Genomic DNA, 13806 nt, shown 5'->3' with positions numbered 1-13806 from the left:
ATATATATATATATATATATAATCAAACAAAAACTTTTGAAAAATATGAGCAAAATTAATGCAACAATGTACAGTATAAAGAAAAATATACATTGTGACCAAACACAAATTTCAGGTGCGGTACACAAGACTGAATTTTTGGGGTAGCATTTAAAAAATCAGTTAATCACCAGGTGTGGTGGCACATTCCTGTAATCCCAGCAATCGGGAGGCTGAGGCAGGAGGATCACTGATTTCGAGACCAGCCTGGGCTACATAGTGAGTTCCAGGTCAGTCTCAACTATGTAGTGAGACCCTGTCTCAAAAAGTCCCCCCAAAAAATCAGTTAATCTAACACAGTGGTGACAAGCCCACAGCACACACGCCACAGTGGACTATTCCTATCCCTGAAAACTCTCAAATGTTCTCCATCCCTAATGTATCACATCAACAGGCCAAAGAAGAAAATTACACAATTATATCAATAAATGCAGAGCCAGATGTGGTGGCACACACTTGTTAGTACCAACTAGGGAGGCTGAAGCAGGAGGACCTTAAGTTTGAGGGCAGCCTAGTCAACTTAGCGAGACCCTGTCTCAAAAGTCAAAAGAGCTAGGGGTGGGGCCCAGTGTTAGAGCACTCCTGAATTTAATCCCCCAGTGCAGTTAATCGGTTCAGTAAGCATTTAACAGATTTCAACAGATTAAAAACTCCAAACAAGCTAGAAATAGATGGGAACTTCCTTAGTTTCATGAAGGAAAGTGCAGATTAAAACTAATAAAATACAAGAGCAAACCTGCTAGAATTTAAAAGACCAGCAGTGGCAAGTGTTGGTGAAGAATTGCTGCAGCTGAAATGCATACACTGCTGGGAGGACGGAACGTGCAGACCCATCAGAAGGCCTGCGATCGCGTTTGGAGCAGCTTTATTCATAAAAGCATGGAACTGTTCGCAGCCTATATGTCCACCAACAGGAAAAAAGATAGATTGCAGTGTGTCCATGCACTGAATACCAACCAGTAGCAGGAGAAGAGTGTTGGCTGTGATCCTAGCTCCATGGGGGCTGAGGTGAGAGGACAGCCAGCTGAAGGCCAGTGGTCAATTTAGACCCTTTCTCAAAATTAAGATAATAGTGCCCACCATGGTCACATATCCTTGTAATCCCAGTACTCAAGAGTCTGAGGCAGGAGGATTGCTGTGAGTTCATGACCAGCCTGAACTAATAGTGAGACCCTGTTTCAAACAACAAAATAGCAGAAATAATAATAATATAATAATAATAATAATAATAATAATAATAATAATAATAATAATAATAATAATAATAATAATAATAATAATAATAATAATAATAATAATAATAATAATAATAATAATAATAATAATAATAATAATAATAATAATAATAATAATAATAATAATAATAATAATAATAATAATAATAATAATAATAATAATAATAATAATAATAATAATAATAATAATAATAATAATAATAATAATAATAATAATAATAATAATAATAATAATAATAATAATAATAATAATAATAATAATAATAATAATAATAATAATAATAATAATAATAATAATAATAATAATAATAATAATAATAATAATAAGGCTAGGAATGTAGCTCACTGGAGTGCTTGCCTAGCATGTTCATGACCATGGGTTCAGTCCCCAGTACTGCCCAAAAAAAGTGAACATCTGTTTTACGTGTGATAAAGATATGTGTTAAGGGCTGGGGATTTAGCTCAGTAGTTCTGCCACCTGCCTCGCAAGTGCAAGGTCCCGAGTTCGATCCCCAGTACCAAAAACAAACAAACAAAAAAAGATAAGTGTTGAGTAAAGGAAGACAGGACAAAAGAATATATGCTGTATGGTGTATTTACATGAAATTCAAAACTAGGCTGCATAAGTATGAGCCCAGCCTTGGCAACTTAGCAGAACATTGACTCCAAGAAACAAGAGGGGGTACAAGGTATTGGGTTATAATACAGTGCAAAGGCTTTGGGTTCATTTCCCAGTACCACACGCACACACATGAATAGGCAAAGCAAACTAACAGTACTAGCATTAGTGTGGTGGTAATACTGACTAGAAACAGGCAGAAGAGTGCCTGCTAGGGTATTGGAAACAGTCTGCATCTTAATCAGGGCAGTGGTTGCTACCAATTATATGCTAGATCAGGCTTATACCTATTTATCAGAGCAGCTGGCTGACTTTCATGAATTTTGCAAGCTAGTTGATATACCATGAAAGTGTACATACAGTACATGGTATTCCAAGTTGAGGAAGTTCAGTTGGTCACAGTTTGCAGCGTTCCCTGTCTCTCCCCAGCCCATGGCCTCTGACTGTAGAAGTAACCTAGAGACACAGAGAGGAGATGAGGGGTGGGAGGTCCCAAGAAACACTCTTCTCGAGCCTAAGCCAAGGAGAGTTGGAAGTGAGAAACCAGAATGCCATCCTCCATGTTTTGCCTAAAAAATATCACTTTATTTTGTTCATGAAATCAGCTCTCCCATATTTGACTTTTTCATCCTGCCTTTAGCAAATCAAGTTTTTCTTCTGTATTTTTGAAACAATAAAACAGTGGAAGGAAAATAACCAGCACACTGTACACAGCCTATCACAGGCTCCTTTGGACGTGATTCCAGGCCTGTGTCCTTTGGTTCTGAGCAGCTCACATTCTTACCCTTTTGCTTCGGCTTCTTCAGGAGCATTCTGGAAGAGTTTTCCGACTCCAGTTTGACGAATTCCAGATCGTCAGCAGTTCACACGATGACACCATCCTCATCTGGGACTTCCTCAATGACCCGGCCGCCCAAGCCGAGCCCCCCCGCTCCCCATTGAGAACATACACCTACATCTCCAGATAAATTCCCAAGGGCTCCTACTCACCCAGGTAGGAGCGGCCGTGTGGGGTCACCTCCCACAGCAGGAGAGGCAGGCAGTAGTAGGGGCCAGGCTGCCCAGGTGGGCCGCTGTCACCCACGCATCCAGCCTGCAGCCCAGAGGCTTTGGGGTCCTCCTGAGTAGTGGATCTAACCATTTCTACCCTGGTGAGATTGCTATGAAAATAAAATGAGGTTTGAATCTGCCCAAAAATGGGAGTCATGACCCAGCGCTTGTAGTGCCTGATCACACAGATGCATGCAGTAGAGACCCTGTAAGCCACCAGTTGGTGAAGGCGCTTGGTGACCCACCCGCATCTCAGCTCCACACTGTTACTGCACTCCAGTTGTAAAAGGTGCCTGGTGAGGTCTCAGCCCACTCCCTGTCCCTCCTGCAGAGATGCCTGCTCTGAAGTACAGTGAGGAGTGCTGCGGAGAGATGCTATCTGTAAAAGTCTTACCTACCACATAATATGCCCTCAGAAATTGCTCATTGTTTTTGTTTTTGAGGCTTGGTCTCACCATGTGTATCAGGCTGCTCATGGCAATCCTCCTGCCTCAGCCTCCTGAGTGCTGCCCAGCTGCTGATTGTTATCAATATTGTAATTATTTTGTACCTATTCCCACTTTGTACCATAGTTTTCTCCTCCTTAGATTTAAGCATTTTGCCTGGCTTTTTAAAAGGTGAATGCTAGGTATTAAATCCAGGGCCTTGGGCATGCTGAACCCAGGTTCTTCTACCACTGCAAGTGTACTCTTCACCAACATTTGTATTACTGTCCCTAACTCTGGTTGCTTATATCTTTGTCCTCTCACCCCTGAAACAGATATCCCCCAAGGGTGTCTCAGGTGTTTCTGACATGTGTGAGCTCCCTTCCTTGGCTCATTTATCTTTTCCTAAAGCTTTAAGCTCCTGTTTCACATTTATGTGTACACAACTCAGATGCGTCCCTCCAGTCCCACTGGCTCTGCCTTCGCTCCAGCACCATCTTCACATCTATGCTTGATGTGCTGGGCACTCCAGAGCTTCCGTCCACAGTTCCTCAGCCAGACACCAGGCCACCTTCTCCTGTCCCTGTCTCTCAGTAGTCTGCCTGCTCCACCACACCAGGCCAGGCCTGGCCAGGGTGCAGCAAAAGCATGGCACTGCCCGGCCTGCAGACATTAGCACAGCTCTGCTCCTACACTCGGCAGCAGCCTGAGCATCAGCAGCCTCGCCCTGTAGAAGTAATTCCTCTGTCAAGCCCAGACCTCTGACAAAGCCACACTGCATGTGCGGGGAGCAGCCGCTGGAAAGGGCCCCAAGACCTTTCCCCCAGTTGACAGCCACATGACTGTTCTGCTCTCAGAGCAAGTGAGAAATACAGGGAAAGGGGCTACTGACTGTTTGCTGTTTCCACACAGGACTCGTTAAGGTTGCGGGATTTAATGTTTCTGCAAAGACCAGGACAAACAACAACAGCAACAATCAAACTCCTGCCTGGGTCCCTGGACCTGTGAGGGGCAGGGCTTCACGACTCCTGGTGGGACACAGTCGGTCTGCAGCTGACCAGGATAGCCACTCAGCACGGCCAGCTGCTCCAGTGCTGCTATCAGAAGACGTCTCTGTCTCGTGTGAATGATGGGGACTTGAGCATCTCCCTCCCTCTCCCTCCCTCACACCCGTTTTTCCATTGGGTTCCAGAAAGAGATGACTTATAAATATATTTAGTGTTTGGACAGGATCTCTCTTGCTTTGCCGTTAAGCAGAACCAATTTCCCCCTATAGCCCACTTCTAGGGCCAGGAGGATGCAGCTTCCGGGCAGACAGAGCCAGTGTAGCCCTGGAACTACAGGGCCGGCACCTGGCCAGAGCAGCGGAGTCGTCTCCCTGCCAGCCTCCAAGGGTGAGAAGAGAAAGCGAATGCACCTGCTGGAGCCCTGGGCCTCTGCCTCCACTGTCTGCTGCACCCCTCTCCCTCCTCCCCCAGGCCTTCACCGGAGGAGAAGCTGTGGCAAGTGTGTCCCAGTCAGCAGGGCGGATCCGCCGGAAGAAGCCATCTGAAGGAGGTGCAGCAGTGGAGTCTCAGAAGTCACACCCTCGTCATACTGAACCTCCTCCTCCTCCTCCTCCTCTTGGTCCCCCGCCCTGGGCTCGGTCAGTGGCTGCATCTTCCTGGACTCAGCAGTCTCCTGGATTCCATGTCGAGTATGGAAAGGAGTTGCTGATTGCATTTCCTCTCATTAACAATTAGATGTGTAATAAAAAGCGTTGTGCTTCATCTTAGTCACTGGTAAGGCCCAGCCCACAGAAAAGCTGCCGTGGCCAGAGCCAGCTGCTTGGTGTGTCCTGCACAGTGGCTTCTGTCTCATTCCCTCCTCAAAGCCTGCCAAGACCACGGGAGGAGCTTAGGAGACAGCCCGGGGAAGCTGGTTTCTTTCCTTTTGGAGATTGGTTCACTATCTCAGCCTTGCATCGCAGAGCCTTGTTTCCAAACCAACCATTTGCTAAAGGGCAGCAGTGCCGGAGAGGGCATCAGGTTCAGGTTTGGCACACAGGGTTTATTGGTGGGGCAGAAACTGCCTCCACTCTGCTTCCTCCTGGCTTTACTTTGCTCTCTCCTCCCCCACCAGTAAAATTTCTCTGGCAGCTGAAAAACATAAACAAATGGACACTGCAAGGGTAGCCTAACCCGGCACCTTGGAAAGCAGCTGTGTGGGCTGCAGTGTAAGTGGGCATGTAACACGCCGACCAGAGAGCATGATGACTGCCAGCTTGTTTGAGGGCCTTGAGGGGCGGCCTGGGCAGAAACAGCAGCCCTGACTGTTCAGTCTCGCTTTCCATGGAGGCTGAGCCGTGAGGCGCCTTGCACCTCTTCCTAGTCTTGCAGTTGAGCCTGAGAAAACCCCTTCTCACATGGCTGCCGTAAGAGCAGCAGGCGGGTACCAGGTGTGGGGGCCTCTGGCTGGGCCCCGCTGGCCCAGCAGTGAGGGCGTCTTCATCCTCCACTGAGCTGCAGGCAGGCGTCCCTCGGTGCTGGACCAAGAGAGAACGTGGGGAGAGGCGGGTTGTTGGTATGCAGTTTTCCTTTCCTGCTTTACAGCTACTTTTAAGCTTAGTCTCAAGTCATTCATAACTTATTTCCTCGGTGTAATTCCCTTCCCAGCTACCAGAATGCTACAGAGAATTGTTTGCTCCGCCACTGTCGGGCTTCCTTGTCTGTTACGTTGAGCATTAGTGGCTCTGATTGGTTAGGGTTCTGCTCAGATGAAAGAGCTGTCAGCCCTACAAACAGGGCGGACACCAAACAGGTATAGATCGAAGCTGTTGCAGATGTTGTCCAGTTCTGTTCATGCTGCCACCCGGAGGGAGCAGGGCACTTGCGTGGCAAGAGTGAAGCCCTTGGTGCCGTGCACAGCACCACAAAAGGAGAATAAAATGGGCAATTGAGTAGTCGGGGCCAGGGATTCACTGAGTGCACTGCTGAGAAGCTTGTGTAGCCCCAGGTGAGGCTCTTCTCCACGCTGTCCTCTGCTGCCAAAGGGAAATGGAAGTGGTCTGAAAAGTCGAATTGTTCACATTTCTCGGCTTTGGGGGTCGTTTGCTAGTTCATTGTAGACGAAATAATCAGGTAAGTAGAAGTTCATTTCCAGAGCAGGTGAGCCCCACTTACCATCTCTGCGTGATTTCAGTGGGAACTGATGATTGCTAATTCCCACTGAGATTAAAAACAGGGAAAGTTTGACCTTTGTGGAGAAGAGAAAGGCACTGAGGCTCATGTAAAGGGACGTAGAGAAGGCTGCGGGTGTTCTCTGGCTCAGAAGTGTTCCCGTGTAGTTTTGTCTCTTTTCACTAAAATTCGCTTCCACTGAAACCTTTCTTTAAAGATGGGTAGGTGAAGCTTGTGCACGCGTGAACGCCACTGCCGAGAGCTTCCTTCCACTGAAGTGCAGTTTGGAAGTGGAGCTGCATTTGGGAGAGGCCTTTCACGCCGTCCCCGGCTTGCTTCTTTCTCATAAGTCCTCACCGCAGAGAGAGGCTGCGGAGCGGTTAGCCCATTAAAGCCTGGCACCCAGAACTTTTTTGGGGGTAGAGATTTGTTCTTGGGGGTTGTTTGCTTCATCTTGGTACTGTCTAAAACCACAGAGGAGGAAGTATGTGCCAGTTGCTGTCTTCTGACAACAAACATCTGAAAAGCTATCACCGGTCTCAGCATTTGATTGTGTGTGGAAACAACTTAGGATGAGGGTGTGGATGAATACTGGAACTAATGAGGGCTATTCGTTCTTTCCGAGAATGGGATTAGATTCCTTGGTATTGTTGAGCCTAGTGTCTTTTTCTGCCTTCGATGGTGATTCCTGGTAACCCGGGGTGGACGCAGTCTGGTGCAGAGTAGCACTGGCCTGAGGTCAGCCAGGTGTAAGGTAGATGCAGGCTGCCGGAAGGTCCGCAGCTTTGGCATGCGCCAGACGGGTAGGGGACCATCTCATGGCAGCCGTACAGACCGCCCCTGTTGGGAGTGGAGCCGAGCTGTGCTTTAGTGTTCTAAGCTTAGTTCTTCGTGGTGTCCGAACCCGTGGAAGTAGAGAACAAAGCATGGTCATGGCTGCTTCGTTAAGGCCGAACTTGACTCCATGGACACGGAAGAAACCCTCTGATGGAAGTTGATCCCCCATAGTAAACTCCCTTAAGTGTGTGCTTCCTGACGCCGGCCAGGCAGGGTTGCGGTGTGTGTGTGTGGTGGCTTCCCCACCCTCCTCCCCGTGGACGCTGCAGGTTAGTCAGCCCTGGGTCCTGGGAAGCCAACACCTTCCCAGGACTCAGAGCCCACAGTGGGGACAGCCTGGTGGCACAGGAGTCGCTGAGAGCTGTGGCCGCTCCTGTACCCCCCCTGTCCTGACAGTGTGACGTCTGTGATTGTTCCAGTGATGTGTAGTCAGTGTGCCTGTGTGTTCACAACCTAGGACTATGGTAACAGTGTTTTGGTTTTTTTAACTTCAGAAAAAATAATTTAAATGACAAATACATGATTAAAGTCAGTTTCCTAAGTGTGTGTTTTTTCCCCTAAGTGTCTTGTCTGAACCTACATGAGAAGAACTGTAACTGTCTCGGTGAACGGATTGCACACATCTGCACACACGGCAGTTAATGCCTGCTAAGGTGACCGGGCTGGAGGCATGGCCGAGTCTGAGTTCCCTGCCTGCTCCTGGTGCTCTTTGATCAAGGCGAAGCCACACTGACGTCCAATTTGCATGTCGGTCATCACCACTGACCACAGCCCAAGCTGAATCCAGGACTGAAGTTCTCTACCGATGGGTAGGTGAGAAGACTCCAGTTTCCCCTGTATCCCTTTGACACATGTGGAGGCCAGCGTGCTCACCATGCAGCACTTCTGAGAAACGGCTGGGAGAGGGGCCCAGTGGGCCCCTTGCCCTGGTGCACATGCCCTCCAGGCAGAGCAGCCAGGCTGAAGGCCAAACCACAAAAGGCCCCTCCCCACCCTGGTGTTACAAGCAGCACCCTTGTCAGAGCCAACTCCTGGTGTCAAACCTTGGGCTTACAGGGCCAGCATTCCTGCCCGGCTGTTTGCATCAGCTGTCTCTGGCCATTTTTGTGGCTCTGGCTTTGGCAGCATGGAGCCCAGTGCAGAAGTGATGTTGGGACTAGAGGGGTATCGGAGTATTATGTAGACCCAGCCTTTTGTCAGTGACGGAGCAGGAGCAAGAAAAAGGACCCAGCCGGGCATGGGGTTTACACCTGTAAACCCTGCACTGGGGTGGCTGAGACGGGGTGATTTGCATGAATTGAGGACAGCCTGGGCTGCCTAGTGAGACCCTGTCTCAGAAAAATAAAAGGGACCCACATTACCAAGACCACCCTGGCGTCTGCTCCCAAACAGGCCTCACCCCAGAGGTCAGCACAGGGCAGGCACTGCAGCCAGCCACATCGTGTGCTGGTGTCCAGAGCACAGGCCTGAGCGGGGCCGAGCCTGGGGCTCACGGACCTCTCTCCAAACCACTTAGACCTGCAGAAATTGCGGGGGAGAACAACTCTGCAGCCCCTGTGCATACGTCCAGGCTGAGCCTGGATCCCTCCTCCTTGAACCGATGGCTGTGTGCCATCAGCAGGGATGAAGGGGAGGAGACCTCTTCCTTCTGATTGGCTCTTGCCAATTAAGAGCATTTTATTAGGCTGCTAATTAAAGGCACTTTGTTAGCAGCAGGAGAGGCCGGTGGTGCCTGGTGATGGAGCAGCACCAGGAGAAATTGTTTTCTTCCCCGGTGGAAGCACAGCCTCTCCCGCTGCGCCTGCCACACCCCTTGCTTTCAATTAACAGCTCCGAGGGGAGTGGGGTCATCACAGAGCCCAGCCAGAGCCCTGCACCAGCGCAGGCGCAGGAGGCCTCCCCGCGGTCCAGGTCCCGGCACCTGCGCCTGGCCCGGGTGGGAGAGGCTGCCTGCAAGCTGGCCCCTGGGACCCTCCCCAGCAGGGCGGTCACAGTCTCCGCTGCCCACACCCTTGGCAAAGGCTCCCGACATTGTGGGGCAGTTAGCCCCGTCCCCAGTCACTGCAGCGGGTCCAGGGAGCCCCGTTCCTCCAGCTCCCCTGCTGGAGGAGGGGAGGGACTCACTGCAGCCTGGCGGCACATGGGGGCTGGCACGCCGGGTCGCCAAGGACACTCCTCTCCACGGCCTGCTCACCCCTCACTTAACTGCAGAATTAGCACCGGCCCAGGCTGGGCGGGCAGATTTATGGCAGGGCCTGCCTCCCTCCATTTAACCCGAGGCCGGCCTGGGCTCCAGACACTAAATTAGATTTTTGACAATTAGAGAGACTAATGGGCACACAGCCATCCCCAGAGCCAGATATCCAGCAAGGCCGTCCTGCAATATCCACTGCTGGCCGGACTGCCGTGCGCCGCCCACCCCACTGGCTCTCGGGTGGGCGCCTCTTCCCTCCAGCACAGCCTGCCCTGTCGGGCTTGTCCCTGCTTTCTCCTGGGCATCCGGCCTCCTGTCCATCCCGCCTTCCCCAGGGCCTGTCCCTCTGTAGGCTGCTCATGTTAGTCTGAGCAGACTGCAAGCCTCTTGAGGGCAGGGCCGGCGGTCCTCAGCACCCTCCTCCCTGGGTCTCCGCCCTTGTGGCCCGGCCCCTTCCCTGCGGCCCGCGGCTCTGACCGGGCTGGGCCTGCTGTGCGGAGATTGCGGTAAGTGGCGTTGGGGGGGCTGCTCACCCTCACTCAGGCAGACTCATAGCTCTGTCAGGCTGATTGGTCCTGAGTGGAAGCGGAAACGGCCCCCCACGGACACGCTGAGATTGGTTATAAAATTACAAGCATTTGTTCTGCTGTCAGTGTCCTTCCCTCCCTCCCCTCCGCCTGCCCGCCCAGGCTCCTCTCCACCCAGCCCGTCCTCTGTCCCCTGTGGTCAGCCCGCCCACCCGAAGGGCCTGGCCAAGGCCATCAGCCTACAGGGAGGGCCGGGTCGTCGAGCTCCCCCTCAGGCGTCAGGCAGACCTCTCTGCCTGGGCCATGCCTCAGGGAGCACCCTGACTGTGCAGCCTCCCTCTCCCTGAGGGGACGTGCGGGTGGGGCCTGCCTGGTGCAACCTGAGGTGTGGGCCGGGCAGGGGCTAGAGAGGGCAGCTGGGCTCCGCTTCCACTCCTTCAGATGGCCAGGCTGCTGCCCTGCACTGACCCCGCAGAAGGACAGACACCACCCCCCACGCGCGTGCGCGCGTGCAAACTGACTCCCGCACGGGCCCTCTAGGGTCCTGGCATGGACCCAGGGGCACACGCCCAGAAGTCTGCTCAGGCCCCGCCCCGCATCACAGCCCTCCGTCTGGGGGCAAAGTTACAGGGTGCGGAGGGGAGAGGTCCCCAGGTTAGAGGGCGCACCTCCCGGCTGCTGGCCACACCGGCCCCCTGCCACCCGCCATCATGCTCAGCCTCTTCAATGAGGTTGGCACTGGCTTATTGTTCGCCAGCCATGAATCAACTCCTGCTTGCCGCTGTCCCTCTGTCCAGCACCGACAGGTCAGCTCTCCCAAGTCTGGGGGCTGGGAAGGGTGCTCCAGAAGCAGTTCCCGGTGCCTAGCCCCAGGGGTGCAGCTGTCCTCCCTGTCCTGCCCCGAGGCCTCCCGCCAGGGTCCGGGCAACACTGCAGCTCTCCTCACTGCCACAAGATGTCTCTGCTGCTCGCTGGCCAGGCACCGCTCCCCCAGCCCCGCATACCCATGCCCTGTCCAGCCCTGGCTCACTTGGGCTTCACCTGCATAGCCACCGTGGGCCACCCTCGTGGCCCGCAGGAGCTGACAACTTCCCACGTTTCAGCTCTCAGCTGGGGGCTCACACTGGGCGATCCTTCACTCCGTGAACTCACCAGGGTCTCCGACCATAGTGGGGCCTCTGCCTTGGCTACAAGCCCAGGACAAGGTGGCAGGTGGTGCCGTCCCGTGTCCCATGACTGATTGGATGGGTCAGTCGTGAGGGGACATCCATGCTCCTTGGGAGGCTGTGTGCTAGGGGCTGGGGTGGACAGCAGAGGCCAGGAAACCCAAGGCTGTGGGGCTAGAAACTGACCTGGCTCCAAACCCAGCCTGGCACCTACTGGCTGTGACTGGGTGAGTTGCCTGGCCTCCATTTCCTCTTATAAATAGGGCTGGTACAGCTTCCCTCACATACAAGAGCCACCCTGGCCCACTTCTACATGAAGGGTCCAGGGAAAGGGCAGCTGAGCCCGCTTTGTTTGGGTTTTTGAGACGTCTCACTATGTGGTTCAGGCTGTCCTTGAACTCTCTATGTAGCCCAGGCTGGCCTCCAACTGGTAAGAATCTTCCTGCCTCAGTCTCCCAAGTGCTGGGATTACAGGTGTGCACTGCCATCCCTAGCTTGAGCCCACTTTGGCTGGACCAGTGGGTACCTGGAGCTGGGAAACAGACCCCTGGTTTGAGACCTTGCCAACTAAGGCTCTATTGGGCACTGGGGGACAGCAGGGCTGTAACAAGGGTGGCATAGAACTGGGCGTCCCTCCAAGTCTGAGGGCTTGTCCCCAGGGAGGGAGTCTGTGCCTTGTCTGCTGGACCCAGCTCTGTGATGGGCGGGATAGAAGGGCCGATGCGTGTGTCCCCTGCCCATGGACTCTGCGCCACAATTCTGTGACTCCTGCACTGAAGAGCCTTGTGCCCCGGGGACCTCTGCACCCTGTGGCCTCCCAGGGTGACTGGGCTGGGTGGGAGGGCTGAGCCGCACCTAGCGGTAAGTATGTGCAACATTACATATGTATATTGGAGAGTAAATAACCCCAAAAAGCGCCTGTAAATAGACTCCGAGTTTATCCTTTATTAATGAGGCACCGAGTGCCCCGCTGTTTTAGAGCAGCGAGACTTTCATAATATCAAAACCTAAATTACACTTGCGGCTCATCCCCGGGATGTACATCCTGGCTGTATCTTCAGTGAGAGTAGGAATCCCTCCCTCTGGGCTGGGCTTTGCTCACCTCTCCAGGCCTCACAAGGGTGGGAGGCTGCGTGTGCACACCCAGCCCCAGGCTTCGCATGCCAGGCCCTCCGGTGGGAGCTGCCAGCTTTTGCTGCCCAGCTCTGGGCTTCGGGGCCAGGAGGGGCACCAAGTCCCCAGCCTGTGTCCCTGCCACAGCCCCTCCTCGCTGGCTGGCCATGAGGACAGGCCGGTGCACAATAGGCACTTTCGGGTGGGCAGTGACTGTGACCACAGTGCCGGCTGGCTCCTCTTTGGGACAGGACACCTGTGTCTGCTGCAGCTCCGAAGGGACACGTGTGGGCCGCAGACCCCCAGCAGCATCCTGCAGCCAGGCCCAGCCCGGGGGACACCGCTTTCCCACCCAGGCCCTTGGGGACTGAGCCTGCAGTGCCAAGGCCGGGCTGGGCCAGTCCAGAGGCAGTGGGCAGCAGGCGCGGCGGGGGCAGGATTTACAGCTGTGGGCCGGCCGGGTGCTGTGGTGCGCCGTGTCGGACCTGTCCTATTATATGGACAGTTGGCTTTAATAGTCATTGTGCGTTCACTTGAAGCCCAGCAAACATCGCGGGGCGACACCCCCTCCATGAGAGCCGTCGCTCCCCAGCCACACGGCCCATCCACACAGTAAATTAAAAATATGAATCACTTCTCCCCACTGCCTCCCCAAACGCTCGTCTTGTCAGCCTCTGTGTTGCCTTCATTTGTATTACCTTAATTTAATGTTAATTATGGTCTTCATTTACAAGGAACAAGCAGCCCTGCTCTGCCAGGGGACCCTCCCGCCCTCCCCCTCAGCCAGGAGGGAGAGGCTGGAGGAGAGGCGAATTGGGGCGGAGGTGTTAGCCAGGCTGGTGGCCATTCTGGGAGGGGCGGGAGGTCCCCACCTCCTGTCACTGGTCCAGCAGCTGCTTACTGACCAGGTAGCCTAGGACCCGAGAGACAGGCGGCCTCTGCCCAGTCAGGAACGGTGCCACCGCTGAGGCCAGCGTGGGAAGACAGCCAGCCCGGGCGGCGGACCCGACCCGACAGGGTCTTCTTTCCCTTCCTTCCAGGTAGGAAGTCGCATGGAGTCTTCCAAGTTCCTCCTGCTGCAGATGGCCAGCCCGGAGCGAGGGTGTGGGGTGCTCGGGTGACCGCGGGCCTACACTGTCCCCAAGCCCGGCGGGTGCAGTCACATGCGGGGCGGTCCATGGGCTCCGGACCTGCTGGCGGCAGGTGTCACGCGAGGAGTTGGCACGGGTCCCCCCGAGTTCTGCGTGCACTAGTGTGCGATGCGCGCGCAGCACACACCCCCACCCGCTGTCAGCGCGCTGATGACAGTGGCATAGCGGAAAGCGATGACAAATGCCCGTTATCAGCGAACGAGGCCGATGACAAATGGGCGGGCGCCCGAGCAGCCCCATTACGCTGTAATAACAGAAGATGGATGGCCCGGCCCGCGGCCCGCGCTGTGAC

General features: G+C 53.7%; 1 protein-coding gene across 8 annotated transcripts in view; it reads left to right on the top strand.

Moving 5' to 3' along the window:
* Btrc (beta-transducin repeat containing E3 ubiquitin protein ligase) overlaps positions 1-10286 on the top strand; it is a 184102-nt gene extending 173816 nt beyond the window's left edge. For 6 of the 8 annotated variants that reach the window (XM_010626387.3, XM_033761463.1, XM_010626386.3 and 3 more), the window contains 2 exons: positions 2700-2887; positions 4281-10285. In XM_010626387.3, coding sequence (XP_010624689.1) covers positions 2700-2861 — 162 coding nt within the window. In that variant the 3' untranslated portion in view covers positions 2862-2887; positions 4281-10285. Of the gene's footprint in view, positions 1-2699; positions 2888-4280 lie in introns of all 8 variants that reach the window. The other 2 variants (XR_004516321.1, XM_010626389.3) reach the window with 2 other exon arrangements.
* The last annotated feature ends 3520 nt before the right edge of the window (positions 10287-13806 follow it).

Source organism: Fukomys damarensis, unplaced genomic scaffold (assembly GCF_012274545.1).
Source record: "Fukomys damarensis isolate Sample0158 unplaced genomic scaffold, DMR_v1.0_HiC HiC_scaffold_8, whole genome shotgun sequence".
In the NCBI taxonomy this organism is placed as follows: domain Eukaryota; kingdom Metazoa; phylum Chordata; class Mammalia; order Rodentia; family Bathyergidae; genus Fukomys; species Fukomys damarensis.
This window is presented reverse-complemented; position numbering and strand designations above follow the sequence as displayed.